The 22,730-nt window shown below is 34.6% G+C and overlaps 3 protein-coding genes across 8 annotated transcripts; 1 reads left to right on the forward strand and 2 right to left on the reverse strand.

Annotated features, from left to right (window-relative positions):
* Positions 1-1,952: 1,952 nt before the first annotated feature.
* On the forward strand, positions 1,953-5,774 carry VPS37-1 (Modifier of rudimentary (Mod(r)) protein). 6 transcript variants are annotated; one of them, XM_078292551.1, is made up of 9 exons: positions 2,015-2,104; positions 2,186-2,425; positions 3,164-3,205; positions 3,509-3,733; positions 3,885-3,972; positions 4,080-4,119; positions 4,207-4,253; positions 4,580-4,700; positions 5,479-5,774. In XM_078292551.1, the coding sequence occupies exons 3-9, from the start codon at positions 3,180-3,182 to the stop codon at positions 5,637-5,639; spliced, it is 708 nt and encodes a 235-aa protein (XP_078148677.1). In that variant the 5' UTR covers positions 2,015-2,104; positions 2,186-2,425; positions 3,164-3,179; the 3' UTR covers positions 5,640-5,774. The 6 variants fall into 6 exon arrangements, with proteins under 6 accessions (XP_078148675.1, XP_078148677.1, XP_078148678.1 ...); XM_078292552.1 differs by having other exon boundaries at positions 2,186-2,259; XM_078292554.1 differs by having other exon boundaries at positions 2,018-2,104; positions 2,186-2,282; positions 3,185-3,205.
* Positions 5,775-6,069: 295 nt separating this feature from the next.
* LOC144544386 (uncharacterized) lies at positions 6,070-9,261 on the reverse strand. Its single transcript, XM_078292893.1, has 2 exons — positions 7,869-9,261; positions 6,070-6,285 (listed from the first exon to the last, which is right to left on the reverse strand). Exons 1-2 carry the CDS (start codon positions 9,208-9,210, stop codon positions 6,248-6,250), a joined length of 1,380 nt encoding a protein of 459 aa, XP_078149019.1. The 5' UTR covers positions 9,211-9,261; the 3' UTR covers positions 6,070-6,247.
* Positions 9,262-9,784: 523 nt separating this feature from the next.
* LOC144544155 (insulin-degrading enzyme-like 1, peroxisomal) lies at positions 9,785-20,769 on the reverse strand. The gene is made up of 26 exons (XM_078292567.1): positions 20,589-20,769; positions 18,140-18,215; positions 17,943-18,010; positions 17,729-17,820; positions 17,225-17,298; positions 17,076-17,119; positions 16,934-16,985; positions 16,709-16,831; positions 16,513-16,625; positions 16,259-16,421; positions 15,796-15,888; positions 15,631-15,716; positions 15,461-15,547; positions 15,262-15,365; positions 15,000-15,102; positions 14,514-14,609; positions 14,058-14,247; positions 13,437-13,498; positions 13,241-13,345; positions 12,631-12,832; positions 11,924-12,132; positions 11,482-11,606; positions 10,998-11,049; positions 10,811-10,897; positions 10,612-10,734; positions 9,785-10,233 (listed from the first exon to the last, which is right to left on the reverse strand). The coding sequence occupies exons 1-26, from the start codon at positions 20,709-20,711 to the stop codon at positions 9,985-9,987; spliced, it is 2,901 nt and encodes a 966-aa protein (XP_078148693.1). The 5' UTR covers positions 20,712-20,769; the 3' UTR covers positions 9,785-9,984.
* Positions 20,770-22,730: the final 1,961 nt, after the last annotated feature.

The following is a 22,730-nucleotide window of genomic DNA, read 5'->3' on the forward strand; positions in this document are numbered from 1 at the left end:
ATTCGTTATAACGGAGACCCACACCCACACAGAGCTCTTCTCTTCAGTGTCAATCAACAATTTGTTTGAATAAGGTTTTAAAAAAAAAAAAAACAATTTGTTTGAATAAAGCTCTTGACATGTTTAGCGAGAAAAAAAAAATCTGGAAACTAGGAACACTTTTCTTATTCCAAATCTGATATAAACAGTTTTATTTTGAAAAGTTGCAAAGTTATAAGAGTGAGTCTATGGTACTATGCATATTACGATTTGTTACCGTGTTATGGCTCTATATTCGAGTTTTCAAATCCTAACGGTCGATTCAAATTGTTCATCTTGTTCTCCATATTAATATGTGTTTGGAGACCAAATTTTACCTTTTTTGAATTTTTTTTTTACTATTTTTTAAGATTGATTGAAAATCACTGTTTTTGGATGGTCCAGAATTTTCAGATCAAGTGATTTTCTAAATATATAAAAAAATAGTAAAATTTTTTCAAAAAATGTAAAATTTGGTCTCCAAACACATATTAATATGGAGAACAAGATGAACGGTTCGGATTGACCGTTAGAATTTGAAAACTCGAATATAGAGCCGTAGCACGGTAACAACCCGTGATATGCATAGTACCATAGACTCACTCAAGTTATAATTATATCAAAGTATTTCTAAAAGAGCGATTTTCACAATATTTGATAACATAGTTTAGAGATAAACTTTTAATCAAGCATTTTTTCACTTTTTTTTTTTTTGGGGAAATTTTATGGTTTATTTTTAGGAAAAAAAAGTTATAGTAAATTTTTGTCACGATCCATAAGTTGAGCCTCCGAGGTTGATATCATTAAAATTTGTTTCTATTCAGTGAACATAACTCCATATTATAACACATTTTAACTCTGTTACAACAAAAAAAATATTACTAAAATTATTAAAAATTATATATTAATCAAACCACGCAAGCATCAGCTCTGATTTCTCCCAAGTAGAAACAAAAAATGAAAGCTAATACTTTCTAAACTAAGAACCGCAAGCTTGATGCAATTGCAGAAGTCTCTCTTCCAAAAAAAATAGAGGTTTAATTTTCAAGAATAGTAATAGAGTGAGTCTATGGTACTATGAATAACATGGATGGGTCCGTACTATGGATCAATATCTTTGTTTTCAAAAATCAGAATCATTCAACATGATTTTCATATGAATATGCACTTGCATATCAAATTTTATATTTTTTTTGAATTTTTTTACTATTTTTTAAGATAGGTAGAAAATCACTTGATCTGAAAATTCTGGGCCATCCAAAAACAGTGATTTTCTACGTATATAAAACAAATAGTAAAAAAATTCTAAAAAATGTAAAATTTGGTTTGCAAGTACATATTCATATGGAAATCATGTTGAACGGTTCAGATCGACCGTTAAAATTTTAAAAACGAAGATATTGATCCGTAGTACAAAGCCATCCATGCTATGCATAGTACCAAAGACTCACTCAAAGTAACATCTAAAAAGATGGGGTAAGGCTACGGTGCTACGGCTCAATATTTGACTTTTCAAATTCTAACGATCGATCCGAACCGTTCATGTTGTTCTCCATATTAATATGTTTTTGGAGACCAAATTTTACATTTTTTAGATAGGTAGAAAATCACTTGATCTAAAAAATTCTGCACCATTCAGATATTTGATTTTCTACCTATCTAAAAAAATAGTAAAAAATTTCCAAAAAATGTAAAATTTGGTCTCCAAACACATATTAATATGGAGAATAAGATGAACGATTCGGATCGACTATTAGGATTTTAAAAAGTCAAATATTGAGCCGTTGCACTTTATGCAACCCATAACACTGGAGCCTTACTAAAAAAGATGTTAGAATGTAAGGGTGCCTTTAATAAAATATACTTTCTGGGCTAAAATGAAAAACCCAGTAATATATGTCTAATGTCTCATAAAAGTTTCACAAATATGCCCTTGTACACTTCGGAAATATGGTGCATTACCTAGCGGCGTCTAAACGCATTTATAGATAGATTGTACTCGTCTCTTTGCTCCGACCTCGTGCGCCTTTCCTTGCTGTTCGACCACGTTAGCTCTATCTGCTCTACGCGTCGGATCTCACACCAGGTGAAATTCTCCTTTTCTACGGAATTAATCGCGTTTTCTTTTTCTCCTCCTATGTTTGATCTCGTTTTTGCTGGAAATTAGTTGTAATACTCGGAAGTTAGTATTACAGCGAGTCAAGTCGATTCGACGGGAGTTAGCTGGAATCAGTAAACAAGGTAGCAATAATTGCCCAAATATGGTCAAATTCGAGGGAATTTAGGATGGAGTTGATGGAGATGTTTATAGGATCTGTAGGTAAAATTGGAGATTAGGGTTACGCAAATTAGAGAAGAAATAGGCAGAATTCATTTTCTGATCTGCTTTATTTGAGCCTCATGTGAGGTCATGGTTTTACTCTGGGACAAATCTGTTTATAAAACCTAAAGCACTGTTTAAATATCTTGTGATAAGTTCTGAAATCATTTTTTGAATAATATTTTGCAATTGGCTACACAATTAAAAGTTCTAGTCTTATATGAGATAGCGCTCAATCATCTTGTAGAGAGCTAAACTGTATAAGGCTTTTTTGTTTCAAAAGAAAGTATTTTATGAGGTGTTGGAAAACTAAACTTTCCACTACTTTTAGAATAGTGTGTAACAAAAGAAAAATAATGACAAATAAAATCCCCCAAACTTGTTACCTTGAGTTTGTTCTAGAACAGGAAAATAACCTGTATAATTGTACTTTCCATTCTGAACCTTGAGATGTATATGGGCATATTTGTTGATTTCTAATTATGAAGAGGATCAAATCAAATGGTATGCACACATCATACCCATCATACATATAGGCCTCATATAGAAACATTTAATAGATTTTAAGATGTTTTCTGCTGGAACTTGTGCATAACCCGTTTCCTTCTTTGTTTTGTCTCCTTGATATTTACTTTTTGCAATCTATAAGTTAATTTCTGTGTCTTGTTATGATATAGATATTATTACAATTACAATGAAGATTAACTTGAATTGATAGGTCTTAATTTTTTTTATTACAACTGTTCTTTCTTTGATGCTTTTGTACTTGAATAATGTTTTATGTTGACATTTAGCTTCTTTTTTTTTTTTTTAAATTTTGTGCAGACTTAAGTGCATTATAATGAGCTGGAAGATTCCATTTTTCGGGTAAGCTGGCATTCAGGACATAAATTGTATTAAAACATGAAATATCTTTTTTTTTTTTTCTTCTCATTGCTTTTATCTGTAGATATTACCTTAATGACTTTGTTTTACGTTTGAAGAGCAATTAACAATAGAAGGATATACCCAGTACCAAATCCAAACAACCAAAAGATTTAACTTGTAAAAGTGAAAAATAACCTTTGTTTTTATTACCAATACTTTTGCTGTCACCTGCAAAGCATAGAATATAGGAAATAATGGCTTTATAAACCTCTAAATACTAATCCAAAAAGGATATATAAACAGGGGATCCCAGCCACAACAGCCTCAGCAAAATTACCAAAATATTACTGCAGAGTCGTGGTACCCTCCATCTGTGGTTGGTTCAAACTCTGGGCCTATGTCTTCCCCATCTGCCTCCTCTGCTGGTGGGTCCCACCAGAGGCCTCAGGATTATGGCCGATCCCCATCACAAAGCCAGCCATCACCAAGTGAGGCCGCTTCTGTAATTTCCAAGCTAAAAGATAAAAGGTAGTTTTAATTGCACTTGAATTTCTTACTCTATTTACTGGTGGTACATGCTGTCTATATACTTGCATAGAAATTTTGGAGTTGAAATTAGGTCCCACTTTGAACTAAATTGTGTTTTAGTTCTGGTTAATATGAGGTTGTTTGCTTGCAGTGCGGAAGAATTGCGCAGAATTTTGAATGACAAGGATGCATATAATTCTTTCTTCAATTCACTTGAACAAGTTAAAACTCAGAATAGTGTAAGCATCCAAAGTATCTTTTCTTGCTTATTTCTTTTGGATACTCTTTTATAATAAACACGTGTTTTGTTTACTCTTCCATTGTAATGTTGTTTCTCATCTTTTAGGTGATTTATGAGCTTAGGAAAGAGGCAGTCCAACGTGCCAGTAAGTTCCTCTTTTTCATTTTTACATTATGTTGTGAGTTACAGTTTACTTCATTAAGAATCTATCTTATAAGTATGTATTTGACAGGAGAGAACATGGAGAAGGAACCGCGTTTATTGGAGCTCAGGAATCAGGTATGGAACCATCTTAAGTACTTTGTGATTTTTCTTTAAAGCATCCTGACATTGTGTCATGATGCAATTGGTACAGGGATGATCATTGTATTCAAGAACCAAAAAGTGCTATCTACTAAATTTTCAACTGTTAAAATCAAGGTCATGTTGAAATAAAATGACAATTTACTACTTAAATTGAATCTGCTATTTGTTAGTACGATAAATGTTCGTTGTTGCTTGCAAGTAGCTAAACATTAGGTCAATTGTAAAGCTACAAGTGTCAAAGTAATTGATGGCAAGTGCAAGCATGTTTAATTTTTAGTTGAATCTTATAAAAAAAACAGTGCACTATTATAAAAACAACTGAGCTGGCGGCAGCTCAGGAGAAGCTGGCTGATTTGGAGAGGCAGAAGGAAGAACTTCTCCGGTCCCAGTCCCCGTCTGCTCTTCTTGACAAATTGCATGGTAATGGAATTAGCATAGTAATAATTATTTATCCTGCTTTATTTCTATTATTATTTTTATACTTATTTAGTTATATATTCAAAGAATTGGATTTACTAGGTGTGCCATTGTAAGGACTAGTAGTTGCCTTATGCAGTTTCTGCCCGTAACAGTATTAACCATGATATATCACTTTCACATAACTTTTTGGGTAGATTTGTTCATTTGTAAATTTCGGCATCATGATACCTCTTGGATACCCTCTATTGCACTAATCAAGCCTCAAATAGGGGGACAAAGTATGAAAGTGGTCAAATATTTAGTAGGGATTGGTTGGTACCTGTCCCTCACGGCTATGCATTTCCTGACCTGTTGAAGGCATTTCGGGTACGTTAGGCACCTCATAACTCAAAGCAATACATTTACTGGGGTTTTGTTGCTGGGGGGGGGGGAGGGATGAAATATGTAGGAAATTGGATAACCCATGTAATTCAGACAAGTGCTAATTACCAACTCAAACCAACTTAGTTGTCTTGCATTTTGTATAAATTTCAATATTACATAAAGAAGAGCTATATTTTAAACTTGTATGATCATCTCAGTTTGACCTTTAAACTGTCAGATCAAGTGCAGTCTTGACTTAATATTACAAATAATTATTAAATGTTGCCTCAACCTAAACCCAACCTGATCTGATCACCCCAATCCATTTTAGGAATTCATGAGTTGTAAGTCCAGCACATCTGTTATGTGTAAAATAATGTCATTCTCTAATTTATCCATCTGGTTGAAAGTGTAGATGCTATGAGAAAAGCAGATGATGAAGCTGAGACGCTAAACAATAAGCTTTTAGAAAATGAGATTGAGTTGCAAGCATTTGCACAGAAGTATAAGAAGCTGCGAGTAGCTTACCACAGACGGGCCTTGCTCCATCTTGCGGCCAAAACCACTGTGTGTTAATACTTTATACCATGTAGTCAAATGTTATTTTAGATATGGTCATCCCTATTTGGCTCAGATTTGGTTCTTAGATTGTTGTAGATGTAATTAATATAATATATGATAATGATTATTTGTTGCTGCTGGTGCTGTCAATATCTTGTAGTCCATGATGATATGCTAGATGTGATGCTATTAATGGCCCAGATTTGCTTATTATAAACCAAATATTATTTGTAGTTACTATTATATGTTTCAGAAGTATTCAGTGTCTGAGTGAGAGGCCTTTCAATTGTTGAGCACTTTTATGTATTGGCGCCTATCCAAATTTAGAACAAAAGTTCAATTATGCCCCAACTAAATTACTTTACGGTTGGGGCATAATTTCACTATCCAAATATGTATTGGGGTATAATTTTACTTTACGGTTGGGGCATAATTTTACTTGAGCATAGTTTGCATCTCATGAAATTTACATGAAAAAAAAAAAAAATTCATGAAAAGCAAGTTCAATGTCCACAGCTGCTAAATTTATAGACAAATACAAACTATTAATCAAATTTCACATGAAATGAGGGCTGTCACAATACCCCTAACCATTTAATGCCCAAATCTCACATGTTAACCATTCATCCTCCAGCCTTGAACGAGCACCTTTGACATTCACCTGCACCTCCAATAAAACAAACACAATTACTTGTAAAATTCCAAAATAGCCCTAGAATATATATTTAAAATTTTAGTGAATTATATTCGGGTTGACATGAAAATTTTAGAGTGAGTCTATGGTACTATGCATATCACGGGTTGTTACCGTGCTACGGCTCTATATTCGAGTTTTCAAATTCTAATGGTCGATCCGAACCGTTCATCTTGTTCTTCATATTAATATGTGTTTGGAGACCAAATTTTACATTTTTTGAAATTTTTTTACTATTTTTTTAGATATTTAGAAAATCACTTGATCTGAAAATTCTGGACCATCCAAAAACAGTGATTTTCAATAAATCTAAAAAAATAGTAAAAAATTTTTCACAAAATGTAAAATTTGGTCTCCAAACACATATTAATATGGAGAACAAGATGAACGGTTCGGATCAACTGTTGGGATTTGAAAACTCGAATATAGAGCTGTAGCACGGTGCCAAATCGTAATATGCATAGTACCATAGACTCACTCAAAATTTTAAGTTATAAGTGCATGCTCTTGCAGGGTTTGATTGAATCCAGTATCTCAGAAAGCACATGCTCCAAGGAATTGAGGATTACTAGACCACACACCTTCACCATTTTTGTAGTTTGCATTCAGTAAGCTCACCAGACGGTGTAAATAAATTATCAATAAAGGTGGTTTAAACTTCTATTGAAATTTTGATCGATAGACCATGCTTCTATAGATTGTTAGTTCAGGGGCATTTTGGTCATACTGAAAAGTGACAGGAGACCAATTCAAGTTTTTGAACATTTTGAAATACTGAAAAGTCCCCTCTTCATTGAGAATGGTTAAATTAAAGGCAGCTCAATCTCATAAAATAAAAAAAAACATCTTTAACAATTCATCGCAATCAAAAGTTGGAAAAATTGTTAATTGCAGGGAGGATTCTCCATTGTTGTAGCTTATTCTAGCCAGTATGGAATGGAACATGCTCAGTAACTACTTTTACCAGTCATTTCCAGTACTGATACCCAATTTATCTGTACAGTATGGACTGGGTTGCTTGCAAGTTAGAAAAAACAAGAGTAAAATCTAATAACCAAATTAAAAAGGATATTCAATAGCTTAATTAGCAAGTATAAACAATACCCAAGGAGTACTTCAATCTGTACAGAAATTAATAAACTATATAACCTAAAGTAGCAATTGGATCATTCCTAAACAAACAGGCAGAACAGCTCTAAGGCTACAGTATCTATATCATTACTGAGTTGTTCCACAAGGAAAAATATTTCTAATACTAAAGAATATGCGACTAATTAAATCGGAGTTTGCCCCTTCTTGTCTCATTCTGTTCAGCAAGGACATAGCCTCATTTACTTGGCCCTTCTTAGTGTATGCTTTAATCATGACAGTGTACATAGAACAATTAGGTTGCAAATTGTTGAGCAACATAGTGTCAAGGACATTCATCACATCAGTAAAAGTGCCATCAGTTGCATAACCAAGAAGCAAAATTGTATATACAACTAGATTTGGTTTAAGACCTCTCTCTGTCATCAAATCGAGCACCTTATGAGCTTCTTTGCTTTGACCTTGTTTGCAAAGTGAATCCATTAATGCTCCATAAGTATATTCATCGGGCAAAAAGCCTCGATCAACCAACTGCCTGAAAACCCTAATTGCCTCTTCCCAGCAGCCTAGTTTAGAATATCCGTGGATAATACTATTGTATGTAACAACATCTGGTGGCAAACCTTTTTTGGCCATAACCTGAAGAAGCTTCTCTGCCTTCTTCATCAACCCTTGCTTGCAAAAACCATCAATTAGTGTGTTACAATTCACAATGTTTGGTGTAAGTCCCTTTGAGAGCATATGGCAAAAGTATTCCTCCGCTTTGACTGCTCCCCCTATCTTGCAAAGTGCATCCATGACAATGTTGCACGTGACAATGCTAGGTTTCATTCCCTTTGAAAGCATTTCATGTAGCAACATCTCCATCTTATCCAGTTCATTGCTCTTGCAAAACCCATTGATTAGAGTGTTGTAGGTTACAATATCAGGTTCATGACCTTTAGAAATCATGTCATGTAGCAGCCCTTCTGCCTTCTCGTTTTCTCCTGTTTTGCACCAGGCATCCATGATGGCATTATAAGTCACAACATTGGGCTGGTACCCTTCAGAAATCATGGCATCAAGAAGCTCCTCTGCCTCGTCCAATGCCCCCTTCTTGCAGAGACCATCAATTAGCGAGGTGTATGTCACATTATCAGGTATAACCCCTGCATAATGCATCTGATTATACAAACCAAAAGCTTTAGCAAGTTCACCCTCCTTACAGAGACCATCTATAACTGTGTTGTATGTGATCACGTCAGGTTCACACCCACCACCATCTTTAGCCATTTTCAGAAGCAACTGAAGAGCTAAACCAGTCTTCCCACTGGAGCAAAAACCCTTGACAAGAATGTTGTACGAGAATACATCGGGTGCACAACCCAGCTCAGGCATTTTGTCGAACACGATGGCTGCAGCCTCGTTGATCCTATTCTTCCAACAGAGGCCCTTGAGTATTGGACTGAATGTCACCGCTTTAGGTCTGTGACCCTCTTTGAGAAGTCGCCCCAGAATACCAAAGGCTAGGCCAATACGATTTGTCTGCACACAGCAATTGATCAAGATCCCATACATGCAGTGATCGGGGCAGATTCCTCTGGTTCGGGTCAGGCGGTTGAAGAGGAAAAAGACAATGGCGTGAGGGTTAGCTGAGGTGTTGGAGCGAAGCAAGGCGGTGAGGAGCTGATTGAAGGGATGGATGGAGGGAACAGGGTTCTGGGCAACCAACAACCGGTTGAACAGGAGAAGTGCCTCTTCGGTGGAAATGGCGCCTGAATTGAGACGATCTCGTACAAGCAGCTCCAATTGGCGGGTGGCCATGGCTTCAAGCGATTTAAATGGATTTCATTTTTCGCAAGGAGAGGCTTTCCGAGGGAAAGAAAGAAAAACCGGAGAGTTGGTGCCCGTTTCAAAAACCAAGGTATTGCGCGGAATTTTGAAAATCGTTTCGTTTGAACACATGCGTTTATATATTTTAATTAAATTTATGCAATCAAAGAGCTAAACATTTTTTTTTTTTTCAATACATGCACTGATGCACACCACAAAGAGCGTAAATGCATGCGTCGTAAAAAAATTTAAAAACCAAAATATTATCTTATCCTTTTAAAAAAGTACGAAATAGACTGATTTCTGCTCAGTTTACACAATGTTGAAGTAAATATTGTTCATCTCGGCCAACATTCATCTGAATTTGATCCGGTACAGAATAGAAACTTGCCTGTATCATTTTTTTCACTCCCAAAGACGCTTCCCGCGCAGATCTCCGCTGTTGACTTTAGAAAGTTCTTTTTTTGAGATCAAGTTAACACAGATCTCAATGCAAACTGACGGTTCAGATCTGCACAGGACACCTCACTCGTGGAAGGTGATCTCAAATCACCTTTACTAGACCGCAACAATCAATGCGGACATTCATTTTACAAAGGGGCAGCTTCAGACTTTACAATAATAATTTGGTATAATCCTTAAAACAATCTCTCTTTTCCTCAGTCTTAATTTGGACAGTATGCACACGCACACCAAACAGAATCTTATTTCACTTCAATAAATTACAAATTTTGTGTGGTTATTAAAAAAGTAGCAATGAAATAGCTAAAGGTTCATCTGACCAACGCCCCCTTTGAAGGAACCATAAAGAGGCCTTGACCTTTTAAAGCTGAAAATATCAGTAATTTGGCATGAGCCAGGTGGCGGGCTCTCAATCACTTGCTTGTACTCCGTTAAGTGGAGTCCACCATAGATCTGCACACTGAGATTTCTCCTCTGAGGTGCACCAAATTTGACATGGCTATTGAAAAACTCCACCATTTCTTCCTTTTTCAGCTCTCTTAGTGCAACAACCTATGATTCACCACGACAATTATTTATGAGCCATTTATATAATGTTGTATAATAAAAGCTGGTGTTATGTATTATGATCTCGAGTATTCTATCCTTAAAAAGTAAGTGCCATTGTGACCAATGAAGAACTGCCAACGTTCTGAATGGTATTGAACTTAAGTGGGTACAGTACTGAATTTTATATTTAGGATAACAATAATAGAACCTACTCTGTCGGAAAATAAAAGTCATGGCAAGAAAAAAAAAAACCAAGAAGGCATTTGCTACTGTATCAGAAAGCCAACATAAATAAAAATAAACGAACACCCATATTTCGGTCAAACTCCCTCACGAGTACCTTGTAGAATGCATTTGCTACTGTACCAGTATACAACTCACCTCAGACTCTTTTCTATCAAAGAGAAATGTTCCATCTGAAATCTCTTTCCAAAAGAAAGCAGCTTCTTCTCTCAAGTTCTTGTGCTTCTCCAATTTCAGATCAATTAGTGCATTTATGTTACTCTGCATTTTGTAAACATTTCACCTCAATACCAAGAAATTAGCAAAACTGTAATGCATGCAAAAAGAAGGGACGGACCTCAAATTCCTCATCAGACATTTCATAGAGGATACTCTCAAACATACAAAGGAAATCATTAACTCTGGCATCAAGATGCGAAGGATCCTGAAATGATCAAAATATTGTTGGGTGTCAAAAAAAGAGAGATAATGGACTTAATATGTGCTGTTTTGACACAAGTTATTACCAAAAGAAATAAAATTACCTTGACAGTAGACTGGATAATAAATTGAAGTCCATGGACACCAGAGTCATTTCTACACAACAATGCAAAAATGTCAGCAGAAGACCTTGCAACAACCAATAACTGATGCACACCAAATTATAGAAAATAGTATATTACAACTCCATTGTCAGATTGCTATTTTTACCAATAGCAATGACAGTCTTATCATTCTTTTTTTATTTACTTTCTTTTTGGCTTGTTAAAGTAATGAAAACACAAGGCTGAGGATACTTTGGTCATTCCCCACCAAAAAGCTTACAGGATTAAAGTGATACTCATAATCTCTTAAAGTCCTTCAGGCATGAATAAAGTATTCTCAGGAAATGATGGTATTATTACCCTTATTATTGTAAGCTACTCCAAATTTTAATAATTATGACGTGAAGGTTATTCTCGTCTTGTATATGTTACTCAAATAATGATTACACATATGCTACCATCTTAGGAATCCTTGTATTTGTACCTTTGGCTTAGTGATGCTATGTAACCTAGTTGTTCAACAGCTCTAAGCTGGTGAAAAGCTGGTTGTTTGGCAACAAGAGCAAGTAGCTGAAGCTTCACGTTCATTTTCATATCATCTTGATGAATCTATTGATCAAAATGTATAAAAGAATCATTCAAAGAGCAAGGATCAGTGTCTTGATTTGTGTACCTTAATGGCATCTATGGACATTTATGCCAAAACTAATGGTAAATATCCATTTGGATTGGGTTGGGTTGGGTTTCCTTTCTTTTTGGAAGAGAAGGGGGCAGGGCATTTAACTCATGTAGTAGAGACCCAGTTGAGTGCTTCACAAATAGCATCAGAAAACTACATCTCAAAAACAAAATCTAAAGAAGGTGCCCTGTATTATAATGAAAATTAGGCAAAAAAAAAAACAAACAAAAAAATAAATAAAGCAAACCTGAATATAGTTCACAAGGGCAGAATTCTCATCACTCGGATTGGATCCCTCGACTGCATAGCAGTACCTCAAACCATTTTGAAGCTTCACAATTCTCTTTGTTGCATGTTGAGAAGGGAACAGCGGTTTGCTTGGAGCGTTTGAAGCTTTAAATAAAACCTCCTCGATGCGCTCAATAATTGATTCAGCTTCATTTGGTTCAATATTCCCTATAGTGTATCAAATTGAAATATCAACAACAATGCTTGCTTTCCGAATTGTGAGCATCAAAGGGAAATCAAAGAACTACCTATATAATCAAGAAATTCAGAAAAACACTTCCCCTTTTTTAATAAGCAAAAAAGTCCACAAATTTTAATCTAGAATTTACTATTACAAGACATGGTTGCTTTTGATATGGTTCGTCAAACAAAATGAAAAAAGGCACAAAGGAAGCTCTCAAAAAGAAGCTCAAATTCACTCGCTACTTTAGAGAAGTTCACTTTTGTAAGTTTCATCAGGCAACTGTTGTGTTTAAGCAGAGACCAACAGTTACCAATTGTTAACGGATCTTCTGCAAAAACTGGAAAAGGAGAGTATTTCCCCAGATGTTGATATAGTACGGCTTCAAGCAAATTTCGGATTAAAGGTTTGCAATCTCAAATTACAATTTTCAGTGCCAACTGTAGATAATACAAATTACAAATACCCATGGATATGATGCAAACCTGACATGTAGCACTCGAGATAGGCTTTCCTGAGAAGTTGAGGTGTGAACAGTGAGAGATTGTTTGGCTCCAGATGTTGAAGAACTTCAAGCTCTTCATTCCAAGGCCAGGTATGTTCTTCCAGTAGTAGAGAGCAATAGTACATAGCTTGGATGTGTGGCGGGTGGAACTTATAATTCGCATACTGTTTTCTGAGACTTTCCTGACTCATCAGAAAAGGCAGAAACAAAAAATATTTCATAAGATTATACAGAGAGCATCTAAGGTACACTCCAAAGTTTGTTATCACTACACAACCAGCAATAAGAGGGGAAAGACTTGATAATCTCTATGCTTTAAAAGTATATAAGATTTTCCAGGGTTAATGATATTTTGATATTTCATCATAGTGAAATAAAAAATTCACATTTTAGTTTTCACAAATAATTTGGGTGGGTTATACAAGTAAATAATCTTGCAGTGGTACAGAGTTCCAGTTGGTCACAAGTTAAATGTAATTTTTTTTTATTTAAAAAAAAGGGGAAAAATCACTTAAATTTGAACAAATTTACCACAGTATATAACCTATACTCTCATAAAACTATGAAAAACAATGAACTTTGTATATTACCTTGATTACAGAAAACCGGTCAGGTCTAACTTCAAAATCACCAATTTTGCTGATAATCATGTCCAGCAGGATCCTCATTTTGTGATTATACCCAACACAATATATCTGCACAAAAGATTTATTGTAGAAGTCTCTTAGTGAATAAGTAGAATTTATCTCAAGGTTAGTAGATATCTGTAGAATCAAAGTTTTAAACCTCAAATCCAGTGTCAGTGTGATATATTCCATAGTACAATCCAGCAATATTAGCATCATAAGCTGAAAAATATTAGAAGATGATAAAAAATAGAGATGATCAGTAATGGAAAATCCTTGAGAAAAAAATCAACAGAATAGCTTCATTCCAAAAGCCGTCACTATTATCCTTGTTTGAAGACAACACCCATTATTTTTGGTACTTAAAAGCCCCATAACAATGTCTTCCAGAAAATATCCAACAGAACTCTTGCCAATCCAAACATGTTTGGGTTACAAAAATGATTGTTTAAATCAAGATTTAAATTGAAAATCCCAAACCCTGTTGCAATTCTTTTATCCTTTTTCTAGCTCTATTTCTCAAAATCTCACCCCTTACATCTTGCCTAGTGAGAGTATTACATATTCAATTTTTTCCAGAGGCCAATGGGAGCAGAAATTCATCATGAATAAGACAAGCTACGGAAATCAATCAGAGTGAGAATGGTTGGAGTACATTATCGCTTGCCTTTGGTGTGTAATCAGTAATATAGATGGTGATTGTTTTAAACAGAAAAAAAAAAAAAAAAAAAACAATGAACACAATTTCCTATACATGAAATTCCCCCTAATATTATCTCACCATATTCATTTAAATAATCCATGAGCAATCTAGTGAACATTTCAGTAAGCACCGATGCTTCAGGAGAGTGGTTGGATTCTGGGCACCTAAAATTTATTCTGATGTATGCTTTCGGTGTGAAGAACATGGTATCTGGCTTGTACCACAACCTTGACAACGGTGATTTTCTAAACATAAGAGGATACTTAACCTGCTCAAATCAAAAGAAAGATAAGTGAACAATAAAACAAACTTAAGGAATATCAGTCTAGTTAGCTAGAAATGCTAATTTTAATGCCGTTTCTTTATCCTCTTCTTCTTGATTTTTATGTTTTACTTTGTCCCCCCTCTCAAACCACATAACTCCTTGTAACTCTCTCATTTTATCATCACAAAATTCTAAGTAGGCGAAGCCTACTTTCCCCAAAAAAAAAAAATTAACAGAAAGACTGGATCCATAGTAACCCGGATATTGACCTTTTCCTGGACATTCTTCAATGACAGGTCGGTCGGGATGAACACATTAGGCTTAGGTAGAGTCAAGTTTTCATTAGGAGCATTTTCCACCCATTTCTGGAAAAAAAAGTTTGAGTCAAATTAATCATAAGAAGTTGATTATAAGTGCAAATTGTTTCTAGAACATCCGTAAAATAAAAGCTTGAGAGTTCAATCGTTGTTAAAAAACCAAGAAATATTCCAATAGCTACATTTGCCTGAATGGACACATAAAAAAAAGGTTGAGAGTAATAGCTTGGATGCACATAAATTGGGAGAAAGTTGAATTTGAAGTGCATGAGTACCTGATTATGTAATATTAAAAATTATTTTCAAATTTAAATTGTACAAATAATGAAATTAATCCAGCAAAACTATCAGAACATGTGAACAGGGTTGACAAAATTTGAAGATCTACAGTAAAATTATAATGAAACAGGAAAGTAATGGCCTTTTCATAGAGCTCACCTCCAATGTCAAAATATCAAACTTCTCTACAGCATACTGTGTGCCATACCATGGCTCAGTTAAGTTTGTACACCCTTCAAACTTTTTTGACTGACAAAATATCCTAAAAACAAAAAAAAATAGAATAATGGCAATAAAACAGGATGCATCATCTTCAGTGAGTCTGATGACTGCAATCAAGTTCTCAACTTCCTTTTTCTAATTTTTTTAGTGATTTCTTTTTGAAAATTATTTGACATGTAAAATAAATACTGAGTTTCACCTGACATTGCTTGGAGTAAGCTCATTTAATATCTTTTCAATAGTGTTTGGAGCAAATTTTGATGGGAGGGATGACCCAACTAACCAATCTTCAGGAGGATACAGCTACATTTGAATTACATTTGCTCTTAAATTCAACCCAAAATTAGCAGATATAATTGCATTGCAAAATGGACACTACTTACTTAGGAGTCAATTACCTGCATCTTTAAAGCAACATCAAGTGCATAACGTATGGGCTGACTTTTATCTTTATAGTGGAATCCAGTCTCCCGTATAGCCACAAGCTAAGAATAAAATGAAAATCAACATCAATAAATACTTCAGTAGATCAATTACTGGAACATCGAGTGAGGATTTCTGATAATACCTCATCAAATATCCACTTTTGGACTCCAGAATCTTGCAACAGTTTTATATACTTGAAAACCAAGCCAACAACTTCATCAACATGCTCTAAAGTCCACAATGAACGAAAAATAAGATCAACAAGTAAAAACAAAATTGAAAAATCATTCAAAAATTGGCGAAGTACCTAGTCCTGCATCAGTGAGCTCTATTGTGGTGTAGAAAAACGAAAATGCATAGCTCTGCTCCCCTCCACCAGCGTGCAAGCTAATGGCCCATCCTTATAATTGCCAAGTCAAGTATTTTTGTTACACAAAGTTACATATTTGGCATACACAAAATATAGGCATGCTCTACATCAGTATATCTGTTGATTTTCAAAATATTAAATATGAGAGATCTGAACTCTACTTCCACTTAGCAGTGACGGATACCACTAACTTGTTACTTGTAACAAAAAATTACGATCAATGGACCAAAATAAACCACTATATGTATCATGTGAGATGATTACTTTTACAAACAAGTCAGGATAAAAACATCATATACCAAGTGCAAGAGTATAAAATTTTACCATTTGACAAGTTAACTTTTGGACCAAAACATAATGGTATATGGCTAACAGATATCCACGTAACAATATGACTTACCAAGCTGTTTTAACACACTAAATAGAGAGCCTTCTCCTTCATGGCCGATTAGATGGCCAAGGTACCCACAAGGGCCTTCCTTATAGTGACGTATACCAGGTGTTGTGGGCCATAAAATCTTCAATTTGTGGCAATCCATAATAGGCACTGCTTTAACAAGGATCTGTCATATTTAGGCAACAGATAATCAGCAAAAATGTTTCTGTTACAAAAATTAACTAAATGTCACAGGACTAAAAATATAATATCTTGACCTGGAGATGTTCACTGGAACAAGGTTCACCAGAGAAATCAAATGGATTTCTTGAAGTATTTCGAACAGCCTCAAATTTACTCTCAACTAAGCTCTGAATGTCATCAAGGTTTGCTGCAGATCAATTAACAAAACTAATTATCAGAATTAGCAAGTGTTGAAATTTAGATATGGAAACAGATAACAAATAGTAGCACCTTTTGCATAGACAACGAGCTGCATCAAGTTCGCAGAATAGTTATTCTCATAAAACTTCAGCAATTCAGACCTAGTATCCAGCCCCTTAGCTTTAGGTTGTACCTCTAGGGTCTCCCAACTTCCTGCAGCAACCAAAACTTAGTTAGTCATTAAATGTAAATCAAATATGAAATATATAGCAGGTGATAGTAATCTTAAAACTACACAGAGAATAGTAAGTTTACCAGTACTGAATTTATGATATGGGTGGTCCCCGGAAGAGAGGTGCTTTTCAAGCTGAGCATTTATCCAAAAATCAGAAATTTAGTGAAGTGATAAAAAAAAATGTAATGATGATTGCATAATACCAATTATAAATAAAATTACCTGATGCATTCGCCAAATGTCAGCCAACAGATTTTTCTGGTGCTCTATTTGAAGTGTGAAGAAAAAAAAAATATAATAATTAGGGGGAACAAAGCTGCCACACTTGTCCTCAAATAAAATTCTATTTAAACAACATCATGGGCACTAACCAGAGTCAACAGCTTTTATCTCCCTCATCGTTGCATCAGCTGACATTAGTGGCTTGGTGAAGAACTGTGCAAATCTGAAGAGAGAGGGGGAGGGAGATGGGATTAAAGAAAACAAGTAATCAAAGATAATGATGCATAGAAATTTTCTTTATGTTGAAAGTTCAATTGTCGAAATGCAAATGATGAACTCAAACCATAGATCTATGTTATGAGCAATACTCGTTCACGACAAATTATACAATTTGTAGTCCATTTCATACAAGATGAAGAGGAGAAAAAACAACGAACATAATTAATTACAACCAGCCATTGACTTTTAGACATCTCGATCTCATACTGAAGGAACTTTAAATCTTACAATATCTAATACATACACATGCTGTGAGCCTGTGAAATAGAACAAGATCACCAAATCAGCTTTGTCATTTAAAATTTTAATATTAAATCAATAACGTGACAAAGAGCTTTGCCAGGTGCATCCCTTGTCTACAATAAAACACATACCTATCTAAGGCTTCCTCCAAACTGTCGGCATTAATATCAAAATGGAAGTTTGTGTTCTCAGATGATGTAAACGCATTGGTAGAACCACCATGCTGACAAGAAATACAAACCAAAGGAAAAAAGAAAACACAAGTATTTTCCAAATTATGGCCACAAACTAAGCCAGGAATGCATAATGGTACAAAATTTTATTATCATTGAAGAAATTAAGTACCTCTGCAATGAATTTTAAGTAACTGTATTCTATTGGATATTTCTCACTCGCATAAAACAACATGTGCTCTGCAACATTAAAGGAAATACAAATGCAACTTTAAGCCATCTAGTTGGGCGTACTGACTATTGGTAGAACTAATTTTTACATCAAAAGATAGAACTTAAAGAAAAGTTACAAATAATATAAGAAGATACCAAGAAAATGCGCAAGGCCTTCTAATCCCTCTGGATCACAGAAGAAGCCGACAGCAACATTCATTGAAGCTGCAGCCTAGAAATGATAATTTAAAGAAGGAATGGTGAACTGTAAGAAAAATGGAATTTGCACAATGTAGAATTTTGTGTTCTTCGATCCAATAACTTCTAAGTAAGTCAAATCAATTAAAATTAGCAGAAATCAAACACTTATCAACTCAACCCTTGTCAGATCATCTATTTCGACTTAAGATATGAATTATTATGAGCTTTAAGGCTTTAACCTAAAATTCAATATGAGTCATTTTCCCATCTAAACTCACTTATTTCATTAATATCCCCATTTTCTAATTTAATCAATTAAAAATAAAGATTAACATTATTAAAATTTAAAAATCAAGTATTGCAGAGTGATTTTCTGTCTCTCTTGTTTCTAGATCTCTACTTTCTCTTTTTAATTTTCAAGGCGGCATCGGCTGCTTGGTCTTCAAATGCGTTTCTAGTAGTAAAAGTTACGATCTTTAATTGCATAGTCATTTTTACTTTCTTTCCCCTTTGCTTTTGGTTTTTTATGAAACTTTATTTTTTATATTATATTTGGCGAAGATCGCACTATCTAGTTTTTTCTATTTTTCTCTTTCCAATTTCATAGCCTGTTTGTTGTGTCTGCTTCATTTCTTTCTTTCTATTTTTTTTTTTTCTTTCGACAGACTCACTCCTTGGTCATGGGTTTCTGTGAGTTGCATTCATTTATTTCTGTATTAATTTTTGTTTGCAAAGAAAAGAAAGCAAGGAAAAGCAAACTTGTTTGAGCAGTTGTATTAGGCATAGGTCTTGCAATTGTATTAAGCCTCCTTTCTGGTAACCCAGCTCTATTACATTTTTTGGGAGAAAAGAGATGCACCCGCAATTCAAACCCAAATTTCGCCACCAACTTAAGTTCAAGTGTTTTTACTTTTTACAAAAGCCCAATTGATTCACCACGAACCCAACATACAACCCCACCGACGACCCCCCACGCCCCCTCTCCTCGGAAGATAAAATGATTTTCTCAAGGCCTCCATCAACGGAGAAGATCGCCATTGACGCGGAGCTGATGCAGCTACACAGCTCGTCGGGCCCACCAAGGTTTCTCTTCACCGCAAAAGAGAAAACCAGGGAGGACCTGGAGTAGGACGATGGCAGGTCGAGAGGCGGGAGGAGTGTCACGTCCCAGGTGCGCACGGGTCTGACAGGACCCGGTTAGAAGTCGTGAAGAAGAAGATAGAGAGACGGGCTGGGCGGTCAAGGCCGAAGAGAACCGGGAAAGTATCATTTGCGGAGTTTTTCCGTGCCGAGCTTTTAATCTGGTCCGTTCGTTTCGAATCGGACGGACCAGATCAGATCTTGCCCGAATTTTAAAAAAACTCAAAATTTGGTGAACTCTTAATCCAGTCCGTCCGATCCGAAACGAACGGACCAGATTAAAATCTCCGCACACAAAAACTCCGCAAAGGATAGCGTTCCGAAGAGAACCCGACCAGAAAATTTATTAAACAAACCGACGATCACCGTGGGGTTCAGGTTTAATACCATATAAGTCAAAACAGAAGCTGACTGTGCAAAGAAAGCTGAGGTGGCAATCGGTGGAGCATCCGAGCAATCTCATCTCCCTTTTTTTTTTTTTTCTCTTCCACATTTAAAATCGACTATAAATATAGAATAGGATTGTGGAATCAGATTAGACTATTATCAAGTATTTGGAGTGTTCTAGCTATGTTTTGGCCTTGTGTCGTTGTATCTCATATTCTTTGAATTCAATAAAATTGTTTGATTTCTTTATCTTCGTATTCAATTAACGTTGTTCTAAGCTTCATCAGATCTTAGAATCTGACGAGGAGCCTGGGAAATCTCTTGCATTGCCCCGAGTCGCCATTTCTAAATCTAACGCCTGTCTTCTCGCTCTTTACTCGGCACATTTTAATGCCTCTTGTTTCAATCCGTACTGAATTGTTTGGGGTGAAATAATCAAGTAAACCCTACCCACATCTAAGGGTAAAATTGTCTTTTTAAATTTTTTATTTTTTAATTGATCAAATTAATAAATGGAAGTAAATTTAGATGGGAAAATAGATTAATATTAAATTTTGATGGAAATTTATTTAAATATAATTATGGAGAACAGAGTAGAACATCGATCTATTTTTGGATCCAATATAAGACCATCCGATATTTTTTAAGATATATATGCACGAAAATTAAAACAGACACTCATGAATTTTAAAGTGAATTGGACAATAATTGAATCATAAGTAGGTGCGATGGACCTACTCTTCTCTCAAAGTTACGACAGACACTTGCAAAATCAGAACGTCAGTTCAATTTCATTCGTATCTCCCCCTATTTCAATTAATTTCAAGCATCATTTAATCTAATCATCATACAAAAAAAAAAAAGTGCTGAGAGAGACCTTATCAGTGTCAGGATCGCTGATGAGGCAGACTTCCAAGGAATTTGGAAGGACAACCCGTCGATACTCGCGCTTGTCGTTGCGCGGCTTCATGATCTCCACCTCCGATATCTCCGCTGCCATTTTGGCCTCTCTCACACACACTTGGACAATTGGTTAATGGTGCTTCCTCTACTGCACCTTTCTTTCTTTCATATCTACTATGCTCTTGGTCAATTGGTTAATGGTCAATGGTTTTAAGACCTTTCTTTTGGTATTTTATTTTTTAATATTGGGGGCTGTTTCATTTCCCTTTCATTCGTATTTTTTATGATTGACTAGTGACTACTGACTACTGACTCGGAGTCGGTGATCTTGTCCCTTTTGGTCTTTTTTTTTTAAAGAATGTTCTGAATTATTTTTTTGAGATTTTCTATAAAACAAACTAAATAAGTTAATGTACAGCAAGTCATAATCAGACATCTAACGGGTTGAGTTGCGAGCACCATTCTATTCTTTCATTCGAAATGTTCAAAATCGATCACATAGTTTTAATTACTTTTTTTTTTTATATTAATATAATATATTAAAACGAATCATATGTAATTGAAGCCGTGTGATTGATTTTGAACGATTCGAATGAAAGAATAAGAGGATACTCATTTTCTTAAGAAAAGAAGCAGATTTGAATCCCCGTTGATCAGAGGGATGGATGTCACAATAGTTGGCACAATATCATCATGCATCTGCTTACACAAACCAAATGCTTAAGCTAGTTAATTAATCCTGAATGCCTTTCAGGCAACTGGTTAATGATCACCACTATTTCATTACAAGCCTCCCTTCTTATACTGTCGAGATTTACATATCATTTTTGATGGAGTACTATTGGCTAACAAAATTTCCAAATTATGCACTACAACAATATATATTTCTTTTACAAAACTTATGTATATAAATACTTTTATTCAATTGATATAAGAATATACAAATGTCATATTTTATATCTAAGAGTCTTGCATGAAGGAATAATGCTAAGCACAAATTAATATCAATTTGATGAAATTCTGTTTTAAAAATTTGGGTCTAAATTAAAAGAAATAATAAAACATTAAATAAGCCATCAAATATATTCAACATTAGACTCACTTTACTTGTAAAAATTACACGGGTAATAAGTAGTGTTCTAAATAGCACACTATATTGTCGCTATAACGTTTTTGGACCCTAAACGATAAGCTATGGCATCAAAATGCGCTATTTGAGCTACGGACGCTATAGCGGTAATAGCTATAGCGCATAGCGTGTAGTGCAAATAGCGCGCGCTATGCAACATGAGTTTTTTTTTTTTTCAATTTATATGGACTTTAAAATAAACAGATGGTGAAAATATTGTTTAATTTTGATGAATATTACATTATATCAAATTCAGGTCCGCTATAATAAACTTTTCAATTTGCCCTTGGTTTTATTTTTAACTGGTGATAAATCAAATAAATAATTGGTAAATTCTAGAAATTTTAGGGACTAACAAGAATTTCTTCAAGGACCATCTATTTATTTTACTATAAGTATGAATTTTGTTTTTCTTTTCTTTTCAATTTCTAGGTTATTTTGAAATTTAAATAGAAAAAAGTTAGATTATGTTATGATGCTGAAGATATTTTGAATAGAACAATATGGATAGTTTATGATATTAGTATTACTATGGATATTTTGAGTCGCAATTTGGACTTTGTATTGGTTCAATATGAATATTATAATTTTTTAATCAATTGAGTATTATTTATTGTTCTATGAAACTTAGATAATGTTGATATTTAGTACAAATAAACAATATAATTTTTATAAAATAAAAAAATACTATGTAGCATAGCTTTCGCTATAGCGACGCTATTTGTTATAGCTTTTTTTGTAGGCTTTCCGCTATGACGCGATAAACGCTATTTATAACCTTGATAATCAGAAAGAAAAAACTATGAAAATTTAATTTTTCGTAGTACAAGATGATATGGTTATCTAAAGTTACAACCAAACTTTATAAAATGTTTCCATGCGGCGAATGTTCGAAAAGTTTGCTAGGGTGTTCAAAAATGATAAAAAATAAATACATAAAATAAATTATAACAAATAATTTATAGTATATTTACTAAATAAATTCAA

The sequence above is a fragment of the Carex rostrata genome, chromosome 26 (genome assembly GCF_964058835.1).
Source record: "Carex rostrata chromosome 26, lpCarRost1.2, whole genome shotgun sequence".
Lineage (NCBI taxonomy): Eukaryota > Viridiplantae > Streptophyta > Magnoliopsida > Poales > Cyperaceae > Carex > Carex rostrata.